At 53.8% G+C, this 15,881-nt stretch overlaps 6 protein-coding genes across 7 annotated transcripts; 2 read left to right on the forward strand and 4 right to left on the reverse strand.

The window, feature by feature from the left end:
• Positions 1-64: 64 nt before the first annotated feature.
• Positions 65-2,251, reverse strand: PV07_09250 (uncharacterized protein). Its single transcript, XM_016396485.1, has 3 exons — positions 1,990-2,251; positions 733-1,893; positions 65-606 (listed from the first exon to the last, which is right to left on the reverse strand). Exons 1-3 carry the CDS (start codon positions 2,200-2,202, stop codon positions 244-246), a joined length of 1,737 nt encoding a protein of 578 aa, XP_016246341.1. The 5' UTR covers positions 2,203-2,251; the 3' UTR covers positions 65-243.
• Positions 2,252-4,074: 1,823 nt separating this feature from the next.
• PV07_09251 lies at positions 4,075-5,940 on the reverse strand. 2 transcript variants are annotated; one of them, XM_016396487.1, is made up of 5 exons: positions 5,580-5,940; positions 5,374-5,520; positions 4,969-5,309; positions 4,802-4,912; positions 4,075-4,737 (listed from the first exon to the last, which is right to left on the reverse strand). In XM_016396487.1, exons 2-5 carry the CDS (start codon positions 5,478-5,480, stop codon positions 4,298-4,300), a joined length of 999 nt encoding a protein of 332 aa, XP_016246343.1. In that variant the 5' UTR covers positions 5,481-5,520; positions 5,580-5,940; the 3' UTR covers positions 4,075-4,297. The 2 variants fall into 2 exon arrangements, with proteins under 2 accessions (XP_016246343.1, XP_016246342.1); XM_016396486.1 differs by having other exon boundaries at positions 5,374-5,940.
• Positions 5,941-6,180: 240 nt separating this feature from the next.
• PV07_09252 (uncharacterized protein) lies at positions 6,181-8,366 on the reverse strand. The gene is made up of 3 exons (XM_016396488.1): positions 7,655-8,366; positions 7,322-7,564; positions 6,181-7,263 (listed from the first exon to the last, which is right to left on the reverse strand). Exons 1-3 carry the CDS (start codon positions 7,729-7,731, stop codon positions 6,528-6,530), a joined length of 1,056 nt encoding a protein of 351 aa, XP_016246344.1. The 5' UTR covers positions 7,732-8,366; the 3' UTR covers positions 6,181-6,527.
• Positions 8,367-8,733: 367 nt separating this feature from the next.
• PV07_09253 (uncharacterized protein) lies at positions 8,734-10,616 on the forward strand. Its single transcript, XM_016396489.1, has one exon. It carries the CDS (start codon positions 8,929-8,931, stop codon positions 10,015-10,017), a length of 1,089 nt encoding a protein of 362 aa, XP_016246345.1. The 5' UTR covers positions 8,734-8,928; the 3' UTR covers positions 10,018-10,616.
• On the reverse strand, positions 10,605-13,098 carry PV07_09254 (uncharacterized protein). The gene is made up of 6 exons (XM_016396490.1): positions 12,868-13,098; positions 12,745-12,816; positions 12,531-12,663; positions 12,361-12,465; positions 11,735-12,311; positions 10,605-11,666 (listed from the first exon to the last, which is right to left on the reverse strand). The coding sequence occupies exons 1-6, from the start codon at positions 12,949-12,951 to the stop codon at positions 11,024-11,026; spliced, it is 1,614 nt and encodes a 537-aa protein (XP_016246346.1). The 5' UTR covers positions 12,952-13,098; the 3' UTR covers positions 10,605-11,023.
• A 213-nt stretch (positions 13,099-13,311) lies between these two features.
• Positions 13,312-15,083, forward strand: PV07_09255 (uncharacterized protein). The gene has a single exon (XM_016396491.1). It carries the CDS (start codon positions 13,505-13,507, stop codon positions 14,948-14,950), a length of 1,446 nt encoding a protein of 481 aa, XP_016246347.1. The 5' UTR covers positions 13,312-13,504; the 3' UTR covers positions 14,951-15,083.
• Positions 15,084-15,881: the final 798 nt, after the last annotated feature.

Genomic DNA, 15,881 nt, shown 5'->3' on the forward strand with positions numbered 1-15,881 from the left:
CCTGATAGGCACGGACGGTATGACCAGTGATGCCTCAACACGACATCACAAGCTTCATCTTGCCATTGTTACCTACAAATATAGACGACATTTGCAAAAGAGCGTAGTTCCTATCATTTTTTTCTGTGTTGTTCTCCTTTTGCAGTCTGGGGGTTTGAAGCACACCATCAATTAGCTGGATACACATTCTCCTGGGTTCAGTTTTCTCTTCTTGGGCTCGCCTTCAGCCCCTGCGCACGGGGCTTAGAAGAGATCGTGGTGGTCCGCCTTGATCAAATCGGCCGCTTTCTCCCCTACGGCGTACACCGAGTTCTGGATTCGGCAGTCCGGAATCACAGGTATGACACTCGCGTCCGCCACACGCAGTCGCTTGATCCCATGCACCCTGAGCTGTGGATCAACCACTCCCTGTCCAATGTTCTTGGACAGTCGGTTGGTGCCGCACGGGTGGAAGGCGGTCTGGCAGCGGTCGAGCACGGCGCGGTGCATTTCCTTCTCATCATCCAGGGGCATTTCCCATGGGTATTCCTTCACGACGATGTCCTTGAATCCATCGCCTTTGGTGAGCACATCGTATGTGAAGCGGATACCTTCGCGCATGGCGATCTGCGAGAGAGATATCCCATTAGCTTGTTTCGACATTGATCCAAGTAGTGTTAACCACTACTCCCCCCCCCACCCCCCCACAAAAAAGAGAGGAAAATCTCATGAGCAACAAAAGGGAAAACTCACAATGTCCAAGTCGTCGGCAAAGAAATTCAAGTTGATGTTCGGTTGGACAAGAGGGTCGGCAGAGTTAAGCGTCACTTCCCCCGGGTCCGAGATGGGGCGAACCAGGTCGACGACGATAGTGATATAGTTGCCGTGTTTTGGGGTGGGGAAATGCCACTGGAAGGCCGGGCCGAACATACACACGAAATCCAATTCGAAATGCGGTTGTCCTTCAGGCGAGAATGGGTCACGACCGCCATTGGCGGCCTTGGCCTTTTGGTACTGCGGGTCTTTCTCCAGGTACTTGTCGATACGAGGAAATCCGACCAGCTCGAGGAGGCCGGATCCCATAGGACCAGAGTGATCCTTCTTGTACGAGGAAATAGCCGCCTCTTGTTTGGGACCTTTGCGGACGAGGTGGTCTTCCAAACCATAGCCGTCCTTGACTTGGAGCACAAAGGGGACACCGGGATGGTCGATGAGATTTTGGCCAACGTGGAGAGAATCGACAATGACCGGGATGCCGTGCTTTTCAAGTTCACGGGCAGGACCGATACCGCTAAGCATAAGGAGCTTAGGACTCTCAAAGACACCCTGGGACAGGATGACCTCTCTGTTCGCATAGAGATTAAGTTCTCTGCCGGTAGGATCGATGACTGTGACTCCCTTGCAGGTCTTATCCGCGTCGTCGATGATAAGGCGTTTCGAGTGGACCAGCGGTAAGATGGTGACGTTGGGCTTGTTGCGCAGGAATAGGTAGCTGCCCGAACGGACTCCTTTGTAGATGGTGTCACAGCAATGAGTGAGGCCATAGAGTTCGCCATCGTAGATGTTCTCATTAACGGGCTCGCCACGCGACTTCCATGCCTTGATAACAGCGTCGCGGAAGGGTGCCATCTCTTCGACTAGCTCAGCGTGAGAGATGGGAATGGGGCCTCCTCCGCCAATCTTTTTGAGCTCTGGTAGGTAGAGCTTTGGGTCGTCGTGATACGTAGCACTCTTGCGAAGGTAAGGGACAAGATGGTCCCATGTCCATTCCTTACCGCCGTATTCCCCCCAGCGATCAAAGGTGGGCTTGCAACCTGGAACCCAGGTGAAATAGTTGAGAGCGGAGCTACCACCGAGAGCCTTGCCACGGGTGTTGGGCTTCTCGATCCGCTCATAATCGTCACGTTTCACCATCTGCTCACCCCAATCAGCCCGAGATAACTATAGGTAGAACGACGACGACCCCTTCAACGACAATAGAGCTTCTCAAAAGAGGAGGGGAGAACGCACGGTAGTCTTGTAAGCCCAGTCATACTGGCTGCTCCTCAAATCCTGTGCCAGTGCTGGAGTAGTGATCTCGTCAATCTCGTGAGAATTAGCAACGCCTGCCTCGACGACTAGGATAGTGACGTTGGCATTTTCTGCAAGGCGACCGGCAACGGTGTTGCCCGCCGTACCCCCTCCCACAACAATGAAGTCGAAATGTGCTCCGTCCGAGACCATGATTGGGCAGGAATCCGAAAACTAAGTCCGGTTATCGAATATATTTTCTGGGTGTCTCAAAGAGGCAGATGAGAGCGAGGAAGCGTCCTTTATATATGTACAAATCCCCTATCTTAGACCCTAGCGAGCATTGGGACAGGAGCATGATCGTTCAGGTTGCCATCTCGCTCTTTCCTTCCTCCCGGATACACCGGAATGTGGTGTTTTCTCGAGAGCAGGCGTTCGTGCGAGAGAGGCATACTGCAGCCCAATGTTCCCGTGCGAGTTGTGAGCGGGGAGATCGAGCTGGCCTGGTCTTCCACTTCCACTCGTGAGTACACGGTGCGATGTTTCCCTTCGGGGAGCCTTTAGGTGAATGGATGGAGGCATGGAGTCTGACCGGGGCTATCAGTCTCAAAGTTTAGAAGGTTCTTGATGGTCCTCTTGAACTGGGTCAACTGGGGAGCGGTTGGTTTTGGGTACAATCGACCAGCTTATAAATCGCCCCAACTCATAAGATTGGTGGAAACCCCTGCCTGGTGGAGGAGTTTCCGGGGCTATGAGAATTGGGTAATGCAGGGAGGGAGCTGGAAAGCTGACACATTGGTTTGGATGTTTCCATAATGTCCCAGCAACAATGGCGTGGAAGAAGGAGCATAGGCTGCAAGAAGGAGCAGAAGAAAGCTGAAGCTAAATTTCATTGGGCTTAGTCTGAAGTCTAATTACAATACCTTGCTCTGACTGGACAAAGACGAGCTAGACTGTAGCCAATCGGACACCAAGGCTGGAGCGCATATGAGTATCCGAGAGCTAACCCAAAACAGAATGCTGGGGGACAACCGCAACGAAGGGATCAGCGATGACTGTCCGGCTTTGCACTTCATGTCTTCCCCATATTTGGAAATGGGCCAGTCTAGTGAGCCAGACTGTTCCGTCGTGCGAAGGCACCGCCTACATGGTGTTAGTGGCGTGGGTTCTGAGTTACGAGCCATGCGTTATAGACCTCGCGCGAACCTCGCACGAACCCTCGCTTATGCTGCTCCTCCATCTGGGGTCGAACGCGTTCCAACATGTTCATCCTTTCGTGCGTATCATTGGATAGGACGCGTCAGCTTGGAGAGGGGTTTTTTACGGTCCTCGAAAGTATAGCAATGAGCATCACGCCTAACATGCTGATGTGATGCGCTCGGTCTACCAGTAGTAGCGTCACAATAGCACTGAGAGACAGAGGAGCCGAGTTCAATGGCCTTAAGGGTTCGACCCTTGCGCCAATGCATGTGAGCCGATTATGCCGATCCAACCCAATGAGGGACCGATTTCCATCAGCGCTACAAGCATCGGACAGTGTCTCTCAGCTCCGGTTCTTGGGTGGCCCTTGACTTCACAGCAGAACCCATTTCCGAAATCGTTGAATTTACAATTGAAAGTACCCGGGCGGTCTTGCGTCTTAGTATGACTTTCTCGTGAAAACAGCAGTGAAGGAATCAGCTCGAGCTCGATCCTTACTTGTATCCAAATGCGAAGAGAAGCGAGATAAGAGAAGAGCAAACATAGATGGGGAGACAAAGCTCTGGGAATAAGCGAAACCAGCCCCGATCGTGATTCGGACTGAATTATGTGCAATATTCTCAGCACACTTAGAATGGGGAACTGCTTTATCTATGAAGTTCAGAAAATGCCGAAACTTCCTGTCTTTTGTTGCTCCGGACGTAGTAGTTCGAAGTAGGCTCAATTACATCGGGTCGCTTTTATCTGAACTTCCTACGTCAAGGGAGAAGTCGAGACATGGAAGGGCAACCGGAGGGCGGCCTTACGACCCCTCGACGAAGGAGAGGCGACACGGGTAGGAATGACACGATATGACTGAAATTGAGTCGATCGGAAGGAAAATTCGCGGGAGCGTTCCTCCACCTGGAACTTTTGCTTACTATATTGGACCTTGCTGATAAAAAGGGAACAATGCTTCGTTCTAGAGGCCTAATTCCATATCACGATATTCATAGGCGCCAGTTATGACTGAATGAAACATTCATCAGTATAAGAAATACTAACGCAACGTCCGCTGGCAATGGCGCTTGCTTGCTCTAGTACTCAATTTCGGCAGACGAGCCCTCACTCAGCGAAGCACAACAGCTTGTTGGATCTCCTGGACCCCGGACGTGGAAATCCGATAGTTCTTCCTCTTGGTCCTATCCCACCGCATGACAGTGACCAGTTCGTTCCGCTCCAGTATGATGTGGACGGCGAGCCCTTCCCTTGTGTCGAGCAGTTCCGGGTTCAGGGGGAACCAGATGCGCGACCGGTCAAACTCGGTCAGGATCTCCAGCTCGGGGAGGAGAAAGCAGTCGAGATGCGCGTCTGGGTGGCTGCCGAACGTGTCGTTGATCAAGTCGTGAAGGCGGGTCTGCAGGTTCTGCAGCGTCTTGTGGCTTACAGGCCGTCTGATAACGGGACTGAGATTCTCGTAGAGGTCCCTCCATCCGTGGTCTCGGGCAATGTCCAGCGGCGTGCTGTGTTCGGTCGAATCTCTCGTCGCTCGCGAGGTTCTCACGAGACCTAGGGAAGGGGAATTAGCCTGGTGTTCCACACACACACTCCGGGGAAACGACTCGTCACTCACGCCAGGCTCCCTCCTTCAACAGAGACTCCACGGCCGACTTGTTCCCGTGCCATGCGGCTTGGTGCAAAGGCCTGAATCCACTGGTGATGCTGTGTCTCTCGGTGGCTTTGTCTAGGAAGATAGTCAACATGAGTCTTGGGTCACGAATGCGTGGATTTGACAGTTACATATTGGCGTGCAGTTGATCCAATTCTGCCTATACTCCTTGCGGGCCTTTCCGAGCAACTCTATGACCTCATTCCAGTTGCCAGCCCAGGCCCGTTCAGACAGCAGGTGCCGGTCTCGGAAGTAGGGTATTGTGAGATCCTGGCCCGGCTTGCAACGGTACTGCCCATACCAAGCAATTCCCTCGGCCTTGTAGGGAGAATAGACGCCGTTGTCATCGAACCGAGGCGTGACATGGTTGTCTGAATTCAGCTTGAGGGCCATATACATGACCAAATCCAGGATCTTGGAGACTTGTTCCGAATTCTGAGAGAGTTGTTGATGATGTTCAAAAAGGTACTCGCTGTAACGTGTCAGTGAGTCTCTCCCTGCGCACAATTCGAACTGAAGAGACGACGACATCATACTTTACGAGCCGCTTCGATATCCATTCCGTCTGTTCCTGCAATTTCCTCACTTTGTCTTCGACGACGTCTTTCCTCCGCAGCCACCACCACCTGTCCGCAAGCTTCATCTTCCCTTCTCCCCCGTCGCCGTCCTTGTTGCCAGGTTTCCTGCCAGATGTGAGGTCGTCCAGGTCTTTCAGCAGGTCGGTCCATTCGGCCGAACTCACTTGTTTGTCGAGGATGTCTCGCTGCTCCTGAGGTAGAGCGCGCTGGAAGATCAACAGCCGGTCCAGCAGCGCGCGGAGCTTTTCGGTCTCGTTGATAACGCGGGTCAGACCTTCTGGAGCATCGTGCATGGTCTGGCCAGCTTCGATGAGGCGTTTCACCACTGCGCCCACAATCTCGAGCACAGAGACAACCGTGCCGGGGTCCATTGCGACGATCCACAGACTGCAGAGTGCCCAAAGCGGTGGGACGGGCTCAATTCACCCAGACCGTCATGGGCGCAAAGAAGATTGTTTTTCGATGTGATAGAGGTGGTGGTGGTGGTGGTGTAATTGGTGGACAGGTGTATGCTGTTGCCACACCGTCAGGAGTTCCACAAAGATGCCATAGGACGAGGAGTCTTAAAGTCTTGGATTCGTTGTCTTCTGCCTAACGAGATATCGGCCCCCATTACAGGCTCTGCGGGGCACGGACCTTCCAGCACGTTGTCAGGTACCGAATACATTTCTTTGTTTGGATACAACCATTACACTGTTTGTCAACGAGAAACTAAGAAGTGCATGCAGGAACCAGAAAAGGTCTCGACGAGACGGAGATAGCAAGTGCACGGTGGTATCAAAGCGATAGTATTTGTATCTGAACAAGAACATCAACCTTTCCGACCCGGTGCATGCACCAGACACGCACCAGCCCAAATCATGGCCATGGGTATGAAGCCGAGTCGACTGAACTCATGGGAACGGAAATTCGAAGGTATAAACCAACTGAGATCCCTGGCGCCGTCAATGGTCAACCGACAATAATCGTAAACTCGTATCATCCTGTGTTCCCAAGTTCGACCCCCCCCCAAAGCCACAAGCACTGTACATAATGCAGACCCAAACCGCGCGGCACAACATATCCTCCAGCAGTGCCGAGATTCTGTTCAACCACATCGCTCCCACGGCTCCCTATTTCTTCAATACGGCTTCATACAAGCTCACGGCGGCACCAAGTCCTGAACTGACCAATACTGCGAAGTAACCGCCTGGTATGCTCTCGTTGACCGTGGCGATGGTGTAGTTATTGAAGAGTCCGCCCAGAGTGTAGTGGTAGGCATACACCAGGTACACAATCAAGCCTTTGGCGAGACTGAAAACGAAGGGATCAAATTGCATTTGCGCATTCGCCTGGAGAGCTGCTTGACGCGTCGAATAGCTGTGGCTGGGATGCGCCTTCAGCGGCAGGTTGATGAAGTACGAGATGGTGGCCGGTAGGATCAGCGACGTCAGCGTCCACAGAGAGAAGGGGGACCAGAACTTGGAATCCAACAACAGAAAGAGATCTGGCACGACGATTGGCGTCTTGGTCGACTTGACGTACGGGATGGCAGGAACTTCGGTTAAGAGCTTGTTGGGTAAGATTTGCGCGCGAAGGCCATAGGCTTCCAGCAGGATGGCGAGCACGATGACGGTCACAGGCGACGACAGAATATCGCGCGTAGCATCGGCAAATTCATGAACCTGAGTCTGCTCATAAGCATGGGAGATGGAGGTTCGAATGCGACGCGTCTGTTGGTCGATGGCATCCGTGACAACAGCCGGCGAGGGCGGAATGGGAATCTGTGACGCCAGAATCGAAGTCCGACGCGCCACCTCTTTGGCCGGAGTCTTGATAAGCGCGTTGACTGTCGGTTGTGGTTCCTCCCTATTTTTGACGATGATCAGCAAAGCAGAAAGGGAAGGGGGTGAGACGCGCTACATACGCTTCTTGAGTGGTCGAGGTTGTCTTCCGTCTCGGCTTCTTCACAGGAGCAGGGACGTCGTCGTCCGTCTTGACATTCTCCGAGACCTTTTCAGCTGCCGTTCTCTTGGTGGGCGAGCGCGAGCTGCTTGCCAGACGCTTGTAATATTCGCTCAGCGAGGGATCTCTGCCGTATGTTGTCGAATTGGAGCGCAAGTGTTCGTCGAGGGCGACCTCGAGCTCGGCCTTCTTCAAATGCGCATAGCTGCGGTCGCATCCAAGTTAGCATGCATGCGCCAGGTTATGCGACACCAAAAACGACGCGTTGGAACCAGACGCGAGGGTAAGAACGTACTCGGGCAATTTGCTGGTCTCGGCGAACTCGGTAAGCTCGCTCTTGCGCAGTTTCTGGAGATATGGTAAACCTGACATGATGGCCGGCAGGGCGCAGTGTGGAACGAGTGCGCGTTCGTCTTGTGTTGATGTGCGCGATGCGACTGTGTATGGGAGATGTTTGCAGATGCAAGGAATGCGACGGCGAGATCAGTGGAGGGATGGATGGATGGTGGATGGTGTGAGGATGTGCGATGATGGAGGAGGCTGGGGGGATGGCGGACGTTGGACGGGCAGCCAGCACAAAAGCGGGTAGAAATCCAAGTGGCTGGGGAGGGAGAGGGTGAAGCTACTCCCAAGTATGTAAACAACCAGCTCCCAATCCGGTCTCAGTGCCTGGCCATGGTCACCAATTTGGGGGTGGATGATGTGATTGGGTGTGGTATCGATGCTGTTCTCGTTGCTGTGATTTGGCCTCGGGAGTTGTTGTTTTGGACGCGTTGATGTCGAGCAGAGGGAACAACTTAGACAGCCACAACAGCTACACACGTACTGGATCCCCTCGCACCCTCTCGATCTGTGAGGTGCGCGGTCTTGGAGGCTGCAGCCTGGAGGCACCAGGGGGACGTGACGCGATGACGTATGGGTTGGAGAAGCTGTCTGCTTGTATACTTGTAGAGCAGTCCCCCTCGCCCCCCAAGAACTCTTCCGGGCACCAGCGGGTGTTCCCTCTAGGCCCCTGGTTAGTCATAGGGATGCTTCTGGCACCTCGACTCCCTAATGAGCCCTATTTCTCAAGCTGGGCGGTGCACCAGGCATCCCCCAGGCCTTTGCTTTTCAGACCCGGTGACGCAGCCTCGCCGCTCTCGACTGTTTCCCTCAGGCCATCGTCGTCATATCTGCTTATTTCACACAAACCACTCATCCCCCCCCCGCTATCGCATTACCCATCCCCCGGCATGAGCATTTTATTCTCCTTGTACGTAGCTAACCACTGCAGCCAGTGCCTGAGTACTCCGTCCCTCAGGGGGGCGATTACGAATGCTCTGAGGCTCCCCCAGAGGCACCTCGAACATTGAGTTGGCTCTGTGTCCTCCTGCGGCCTGCCAAGCATCTCGTCCAGTCAGCTGCCCGCTGAGCCGCCTTGTTCGCCATCCCCCCTCCATTTCCCTTATTACCCATGATGGTCTTGCGCTGTGGCATGACAACCACCCCAGTAATCATTCTCGCACACATCCTTTCTTCTAATATCCTTCCCTCTCGTTGCCGCCTCTTAAGTTCGTCTCTTGTGTTGAGATGGCCCCTCCAGACCTAAACTCTCTTCCTCCCTCCAGATCGACGTCTTCCTCACCCATGCAGCCCCGCTCCATGCAGACTACTAACATTCCTCCCAACCGCCAACAAACCCCCTCTCCTCGAAGCTCCTCCATATCTCTCGCTGCTGCCGCCGTTACAAATGCCGCAAACGAATCGAGAAGATCTTCTTTGAGCAACAGAGGGTCTCCTCGCTTGGGTCGGATGCCTAGTGACCGCCGTCGCTCCCAGGTCGCCATGAACCTCAACCTGAACGACCCTACCATTCCAAGCCCTGGTGAACTCTCCAGCAGTGATCCGAGAATTGGGTTTGGTCACAGCTACGCCTCGGCGAGTCCGCCTACCATCGGCGGGAGGACTGCCATCGCCACAGGCGATCCACACCATCAGCGTCAACCCAGTCTCGGCGAAATTCATAATGAGCTGGAACAGGAGCAAGAGGCACAAGTGAACCGGATGCTGCAGATGATCCGAGAGCAACAGCTACAACTTGACGCTCTCCGGAACAGCCAAGGTCAGAATGGTCACCATTCTCGACATTCCTCACAGCCCAACTCGGCTCTGCCCGCCAACAGTACCGCAGTGGTCGACGACGAAACGCCTGCCTCAGAACGTTCCATCACCTTCCCATCAGTTCACCCCGCAGTCCCCACGGTTCCTCCGCTCACTAGACGTATCTCTCGCGGACCTTCCAGCGCAAGCCGTTCGCCGGCTCTGAGACCACTGCCTGGCCAGGAGTCAAGCATGGGCAATACCACAAGTGGCGATTGGCCTCCGTCCCCCCTCGAGTCTATCAGCACAGCACGGAGAAACAGTTTCCGCGACGAGACCGCCTTCTACCAGGCCGAAACCGCCAATTTGACTCGTGAAAACCAGATGCTGAGAATGCGCATCCGCGAACTGGAGAAGCAGATTGGTGAACTGACTGCCACCCCAGCAAATACGCCCGCCACGCCCTCAAATCTAGTCAGCAGTCCGCCGGTGAACAGTGCACCAGGGACAGCTGGACAAGACGAGGCGTCTGCTGCAGCCGAGGTGGCAAGGGTTACCGTCGAGCCGGACAAGGCTTGAACATTCGGTGTGGCAATTTGACGATGGGAAATTCATCGGGCTATGTACCACGTACGAGGCTGTGCACGAAGGAGTCAAACATTGAGCAAAATTCATTTATTTCTTTCGCTTGGGATTTTCACATGGAGGCATCCGGATTAGGGAAAAGCCCGGTGCTAGACACTGCTACGGTGGGAAAAATGGTCGTGGGAAACGGCCTAGGTTGGCGGACCAGGCGGGATCAACTACTGTGTGGCACAGTGTGACAGAAAGGGCTGTTTCGGTTCAGCATGCTCATTTCAAGGCGTTCGGGGGAAGTGGTGACACTACAGCTCACTTTACCAAATTCCCATTCCACATTGTTATTACTAGCTTCGTGTGTTGCTGATCTCGACCTCTTCCTTTACATTCGAGGCCAGTCGAAGGAGACGGGGGTTTACTCCGCGTATATGCGTTGGACCCCGGCCTAGCTATGGGCTGACAAGACACTCCCTCCCTGCGCGGAGGCCAGGGCCAGGCAGGCTCCTGAGGAAATGGGTTCCAATGTGTCTTCCTCAAATACATACCTGGGTTCTAGGTATCTCCTGATGGAACAAATGAGCAAGATCCTTTCTTCGAACCGTACCCTGGTCCTCGTTTTCCATACCGGCTAGGTTGGCGAGGCAGTTACCTAAACCTCATGTACCTATATAGGTACGTCCTATCTACCTGCATGTATGATATCTTTCGCCCCGTTCTTGTCCTGCGCCGATCTGATCTGGCCGTTGTCTACTCTCAGCACAATACACTTCTGCTCAGCGTCTTTGTAGATGTTGAATCCCCAGAAGCCTTCTATTTTCCAGTCTAGAATTCTCTAATCCAAATGCCACCCGTCTCTATACCGTGCCAAAAAATATTTGTGGGTAAGTACAAATCACACATCCCAGAACTTCAGGCAGCCTAGGCCGGAAACGAAAAGCACGGTCTATAGAATTGCCCTCTCGAGCAGACCTGAATATAGATAAAGAGCCCTCGGACGAGATATCTGTCAGGCCACTCTTTCATGGTCCGATCTCCGGCTTACCTTTCCTTCCTTCCCTTTAGCTTTGTGCACCTCGTTCTCGTGCCAGATGCTCCACAAACAACACAGCACACCAAGCACCGAGGCACCAAAGGTCACCCAGTATGCGGATCGGTAACACTCCTTGCCGACAAGACACTCCATATGCCCTTCTTCTTCGTTTCGGACTGAATGTGCGTCGTAGATCTTTCCATAAAGAATGTTGAAAACGTTGCCGGAGATGACAGGCGCGAGGGTCATGGTCCCCCAATTCTGCGAGAGACCATGAACACCAAAACAATGCGCGACGAGGCTGGGGTACACCCCGAACAGCATCCCGTAAGCCAGACCCGTGAACCCCGACACAAACATAAGATAATGGGGGTCTGAGACGGCCGTTGCAACCACTTGTGCCAAACAGAATGTGAGGGCGGACGCAAACAGGCACCAAAACCGAGACCTGTTAAGTTTTGCCACGAGGATGTCGGAACCGATGCCTGACAGGAGGCGACCGCTGAAACTGCAGAAGGAAAGAATGGAAACGTGCATTGCCTGGCGGCTTTCAATGAAGGACGCAGGCGTGGAAGGGTCGTAGTGTTTCCAAAGCGCTTGGGCATCGTTGCCGATGTTGCTACAAAGACACAATGTCAGCAGTGCCCGCTTTTCGAGCAATGGCCGAGGTGAGAACTCAAGACTTACTTGATTGTCATTAGACCGATACCGGTCATCAAGCCCAGCATCAAGAACAATTGCCAAAACTCGGCATGGGGTAAGAGAGCGAAACCTCGGATGTCTAAATGTGGATGTTCATGGATCCTGTCAGATTCAAGCTGCTTTGAACTTTCAAGGTCTTCGGCCTCTTGCTCTTGGCTGGAAGTTTTGGAGAGCAAGGAAGACTCCTCATCCCCACTGATGGCTTCGTGGCCGTGGGACCGCTCTATGCCGCTGATGGAGGACTGAGCCTTGGGGTTTCGTGTGTGTGGCGCACCTGGTTCTTCGAGATGGGGAAGATGACGACTTCCTGGCGATCTGGTTCGGTGGAGGACTTGTCGTTCGTGCTGGGGAAGGTGATGGTAGGTGTGAGGAAGTATGACACGCATAAAAGGAAAGCATATCAAAGGAAGAAGAACCGTCCCCGTCGCAAGAAGAATGAGGAAGTTGTATGTCCCGCCGGGGAGTAATTGCGCGATAGCAGCGAAGAACAAAGCGCTCAGCCCGAAAGCTGCGAGGGGAAAGGCTGTTGCGGTTCCTCGAGATTCGGGATAGTTTAGGGCGGCTGGCCAGAGTCAGCTATAATTCAGAGCATGTGCGAATTTCTTTATTACCAGCTTTGATGGATGCAGTGAAGGCTGAACAACTTCCCGCACCGGTAAAGAACGAGAAAACACAGATCAATGCCACGCTATAGTGCCCCGGGCCAGCATCGTATGCTAGATGGTTGTCAGAAAGGTCTCTCGCCGCCGCATTCGGACACGGAGAACTCCGGGAGCCGTACCTTTGGCAATGGGATAGTAACCGGCGGCGAACAAGACAATGCCCAAAGCGATTCCCCATCGTGGCCCTTTTGCATCTACCATCATACCGGAAGGAATGCCAAATGCATACATCCCAAAATTGCCCACGGTTCCCTGCGCAACCCCAGATTGTTAGTCCATGTTCCCTCTCTTGACGGTCTCTTTGCGGTCTCTTTGCGGTAGGCTTTAACGTACGATAAGATTGCTGTCCGTGGCAGTCAACTTGAGACGAGAGGCGAAACTAGGTCCCCAGATGGAGTAGCCATACTAGCATTGTGGTCAGTAGTCGTCTCATAGTGGGGGAGGGGACCTGCGCACGTTGGAACCGCAAGCCAACGCAGTGACGGTACATGCGATCACGGTTATGATGCGGGCCTTCTTGTGGTCTGATGTGCGTATCATCTTGGGAAGCTCTGGTGGGAGACCACAATGGTCATCCCGTCATGGTCGAAAGAAAGATATCTCTGACTCCCCAGAATCCCGAGAGGTGAGATGTGCGGGACGGGAGGTGAGGTGAGGTGAGGGAGCAACTGATAAAGAGGGTTCGACGTTGGGACGCCAGAAATTCGTCAATCGGCAATGGATCCGACACCGAAGCACGGCCTCTCTGCTCAGAATGGTAAAGCGTGGCATGACGACGCCCGCACGAGCCAATGGGAAAAATGGTTGATCCGGCTAACCTGCCTTTGGAGGTGCCGTTTTCCCGGCTGCCACTGACCTCACTCTCCCACCAAGTAGTTGCCGCCTGCGTTCCTCTACTCCCCCATTTCTTCCATCAACATCTACCGCCAATCAACACAGCATCTTATTGTATGAAACCGAATAACGATAGGAAGCATTGTGCTGCCTTGCCCACAGCTTGATCTCACCAATCCCAGCCATCGATATCCGCCGAGGACACATTGCCCACACCTCGAAGCACAGCTCCTAGACGAACCCTTCCTCCCTCTCCAACATGGGCGGCGTCCTCGCTATTCCGGCCCTTATCCTGCCTTCCGCGGCGACATTGTGGTCGGTGGCAGCCTCGTGCTGCGGTGCGGCATCATGTTCTATGATTTGTGGGCCTTGTGGCATGTCCAAGTTCCGATCCTCGATCGCCACAAGAATTGCGTACGCTATGATACTGCTGGTCAACAGTATTCTGGCATGGATAATGCTCACACCCTGGGCCATTAAGAAGCTGGAACACCTGACTCTCGATTACATGAACTTTAAATGCGGCTCCTCTGAGTGTTACGGCTATTTTGCAGTCCAGCGCATCAATTTCGCCTTGGGCATGTTCCACTTGATCCTCTCCGTCCTCCTCATTGGCGTCCGAAGTACCAAAGACACTCGAGCCGGTCTGCAGAATGGCTTCTGGGGCCCGAAACTGCTGGTTTGGATCAGCTTCATCGTCGTCTCCTTTCTCATTCCAGAAGGCTTTTTCCTCTTCTGGGGTAATTATGTCGCCTATGCCGGGGCAATGCTCTTCGTGCTTTTGGGTCTTATCCTCCTGGTCGACCTCGCACACACTTGGGCAGAGCTCTGTCAGGACAAAATTGACGAAGGTGATGGTCCCAACTACCGACTGTGGCAAGTTTTACTTATGGGGTCGAGCTTGGGCATGTATCTGGCTGCGTTCGCCATGACCATCGTCATGTACATCTTCTTCGCTAGCAGTGGCTGCAGCATGAACATTGCCGCCATCACCATCAACTTGATCCTCCTCTTTATCGTCACTTTCCTCAGCGTCCAGCCGACTATTCAGGAAGCCAATCCGAAGGCAGGTCTGGCGCAGTCGGCCATGGTGGCAGTCTACTGCACCTACCTCACATTCTCAGCGGTGGCCATGGAACCAGATGACAAAAACTGCAATCCTCTTATCCGTGCTCGGGGTGCACGAACTACCACTGTCGTGTTGGGCGCGATTGTCACTATGCTAACCATTGCTTACACCACTACCCGGGCAGCTACACAAGGGTTCGCAATGGGATCGAACACTGGAAAGAACCGATATGCTCAGCTCACCCAAGACGAGAACGAACACGGCCTGGTGTCTCAGCAGCCAGCGTCCCGTCGTGAAATTATGAGAGCGGCGGTGGAAAGTGGAGCGCTCCCAGCCTCGGCGTTGGACGAGGACTCGGATGATGAAGATACTGCCGAAGTCAGTTCCAAGGACGACGAACGCCAAGGTACGCAGTATAACTACAGCTTGTTCCACATCATCTTCCTTATGGCGACATGCTGGGTGGCGACGCTTTTGACGCAGAAAATGGACCCGGAGAGCTCGACCGACTTTACCCCTGTGGGACGAACATACTGGGCCAGCTGGATCAAGATTATTAGTGCATGGGTATGCTATGCCATATACAGCTGGACTTTGGTTGCGCCGATTGTGCTGGAGGGGCGAGATTTCTCATGACGGGTTGAGGGTACCGGGTTTGGCGTAGGACAATGTTTTGTCTGTTGGGGTATCCAAAAGCCTGGATCATTTTGGCCGAGGGCATGATTATTGTATAGCGAACGTACCAATGTTGAACGAATTCGCCATTGAATCCCTCCCGTAAGTTCAGAACTGCGTATCAGCGCAGCCACCGCCCTGGTCGAGGCCAGCGGCCTTTCCAGGTCGATCGCTTGAATGTCTCTGCGGACCAACTCGTCTACTCTTGGCTGTCTCCTCAGCATCTCGGTGACAACTAGCGAGTGACCGGAGAGCACGGCGAGCGGGTTGCTGACATGCCAGGCAATCCCCTCTGGTGGGAACTGAGATTTCAATCCGATGGACGAATTCAGGACTCAGGAGTGCCTGGGCAGGGAGCTGGTCTATTCTACCCACCACCCTTCCTCGCAAACCGGACCATAGTGGAAGGGGATGCTGCAGAGGGATTCATGCTGGTGTAGGGAGATTTCGAGCGAGCGAGCCAGCCAGCGAGTGGCGGGAGTAGCTTTGGGACGGAGGACGGGCACGCTGCTCGGGAATCCGCCTCTGGACGAGGCCGACCTCTCGTCTTCTCTCAGCTGTGGTCGACTCCATAAGTCCCTTCCCGGTTGATAGTACGAGTAGTTACGATGCCGTACGCGCATGGGCGCCGGGCGGCGGTGATGGGCTGGTGACGGCGGTGACGACCCAGATACAATGCAGGCCAATCAATCATCGCGCGCCCAGTCTCGCAGGAGCCAAGGCATCCCCATCACACCTTGCAGCCCGATGATGATTTTGACGGGACTTCAGATTCACACCGTGATCGCCACGGCCGGACACCATTTGGACACCATTTGGTTTTTTTCCTGCCCCGATTGGGGGTGGTCCCTGTTTGTGTGGAAGGACTGCTACTCGCAGGCACTAGTATTGG

The sequence above is a fragment of the Cladophialophora immunda genome (assembly GCF_000835495.1).
Source record: "Cladophialophora immunda strain CBS 83496 unplaced genomic scaffold supercont1.5, whole genome shotgun sequence".
NCBI lineage: Eukaryota > Fungi > Ascomycota > Eurotiomycetes > Chaetothyriales > Herpotrichiellaceae > Cladophialophora > Cladophialophora immunda.

Excerpts from the sequence above, each read along its gene's own strand:
- PV07_09250 (XM_016396485.1), bottom strand. The coding sequence starts at position 2,202 with ATGGTCTCGGACGGAGCACATTTCGACTTCATTGTTGTGGGAGGGGGT. Across the intron at positions 1,894-1,989 it reads ACTGGGCTTACAAGACTACC|ATGGTGAAACGTGACGATTA; the intron begins GTGCGTTCTCCC and ends TGGGGTGAGCAG. Across the intron at positions 607-732 it reads TTGCCGACGACTTGGACATT|ATCGCCATGCGCGAAGGTAT; the intron begins GTGAGTTTTCCC and ends TCTCTCTCGCAG.
- PV07_09251 (XM_016396486.1), bottom strand. The coding sequence starts at position 5,786 with ATGGACCCCGGCACGGTTGTCTCTGTGCTCGAGATTGTGGGCGCAGTG. Across the intron at positions 4,913-4,968 it reads GATCAACTGCACGCCAATAT|ACAAAGCCACCGAGAGACAC; the intron begins GTAACTGTCAAA and ends CTATCTTCCTAG. Across the intron at positions 4,738-4,801 it reads GTTGAAGGAGGGAGCCTGGC|GTCTCGTGAGAACCTCGCGA; the intron begins GTGAGTGACGAG and ends CCCCTTCCCTAG.
- PV07_09252 (XM_016396488.1), bottom strand. The coding sequence starts at position 7,731 with ATGTCAGGTTTACCATATCTCCAGAAACTGCGCAAGAGCGAGCTTACC. Across the intron at positions 7,565-7,654 it reads GAGACCAGCAAATTGCCCGA|CTATGCGCATTTGAAGAAGG; the intron begins GTACGTTCTTAC and ends ATGCGACCGCAG. Across the intron at positions 7,264-7,321 it reads ACCTCGACCACTCAAGAAGC|GGAGGAACCACAACCGACAG; the intron begins GTATGTAGCGCG and ends CGTCAAAAATAG.
- PV07_09253 (XM_016396489.1), top strand. The coding sequence starts at position 8,929 with ATGGCCCCTCCAGACCTAAACTCTCTTCCTCCCTCCAGATCGACGTCT.
- PV07_09254 (XM_016396490.1), bottom strand. The coding sequence starts at position 12,951 with ATGATACGCACATCAGACCACAAGAAGGCCCGCATCATAACCGTGATC. Across the intron at positions 12,664-12,744 it reads CCACGGACAGCAATCTTATC|GGAACCGTGGGCAATTTTGG; the intron begins GTACGTTAAAGC and ends GGGGTTGCGCAG. Across the intron at positions 11,667-11,734 it reads ATCGGTCTAATGACAATCAA|CAACATCGGCAACGATGCCC; the intron begins GTAAGTCTTGAG and ends GTGTCTTTGTAG.
- PV07_09255 (XM_016396491.1), top strand. The coding sequence starts at position 13,505 with ATGGGCGGCGTCCTCGCTATTCCGGCCCTTATCCTGCCTTCCGCGGCG.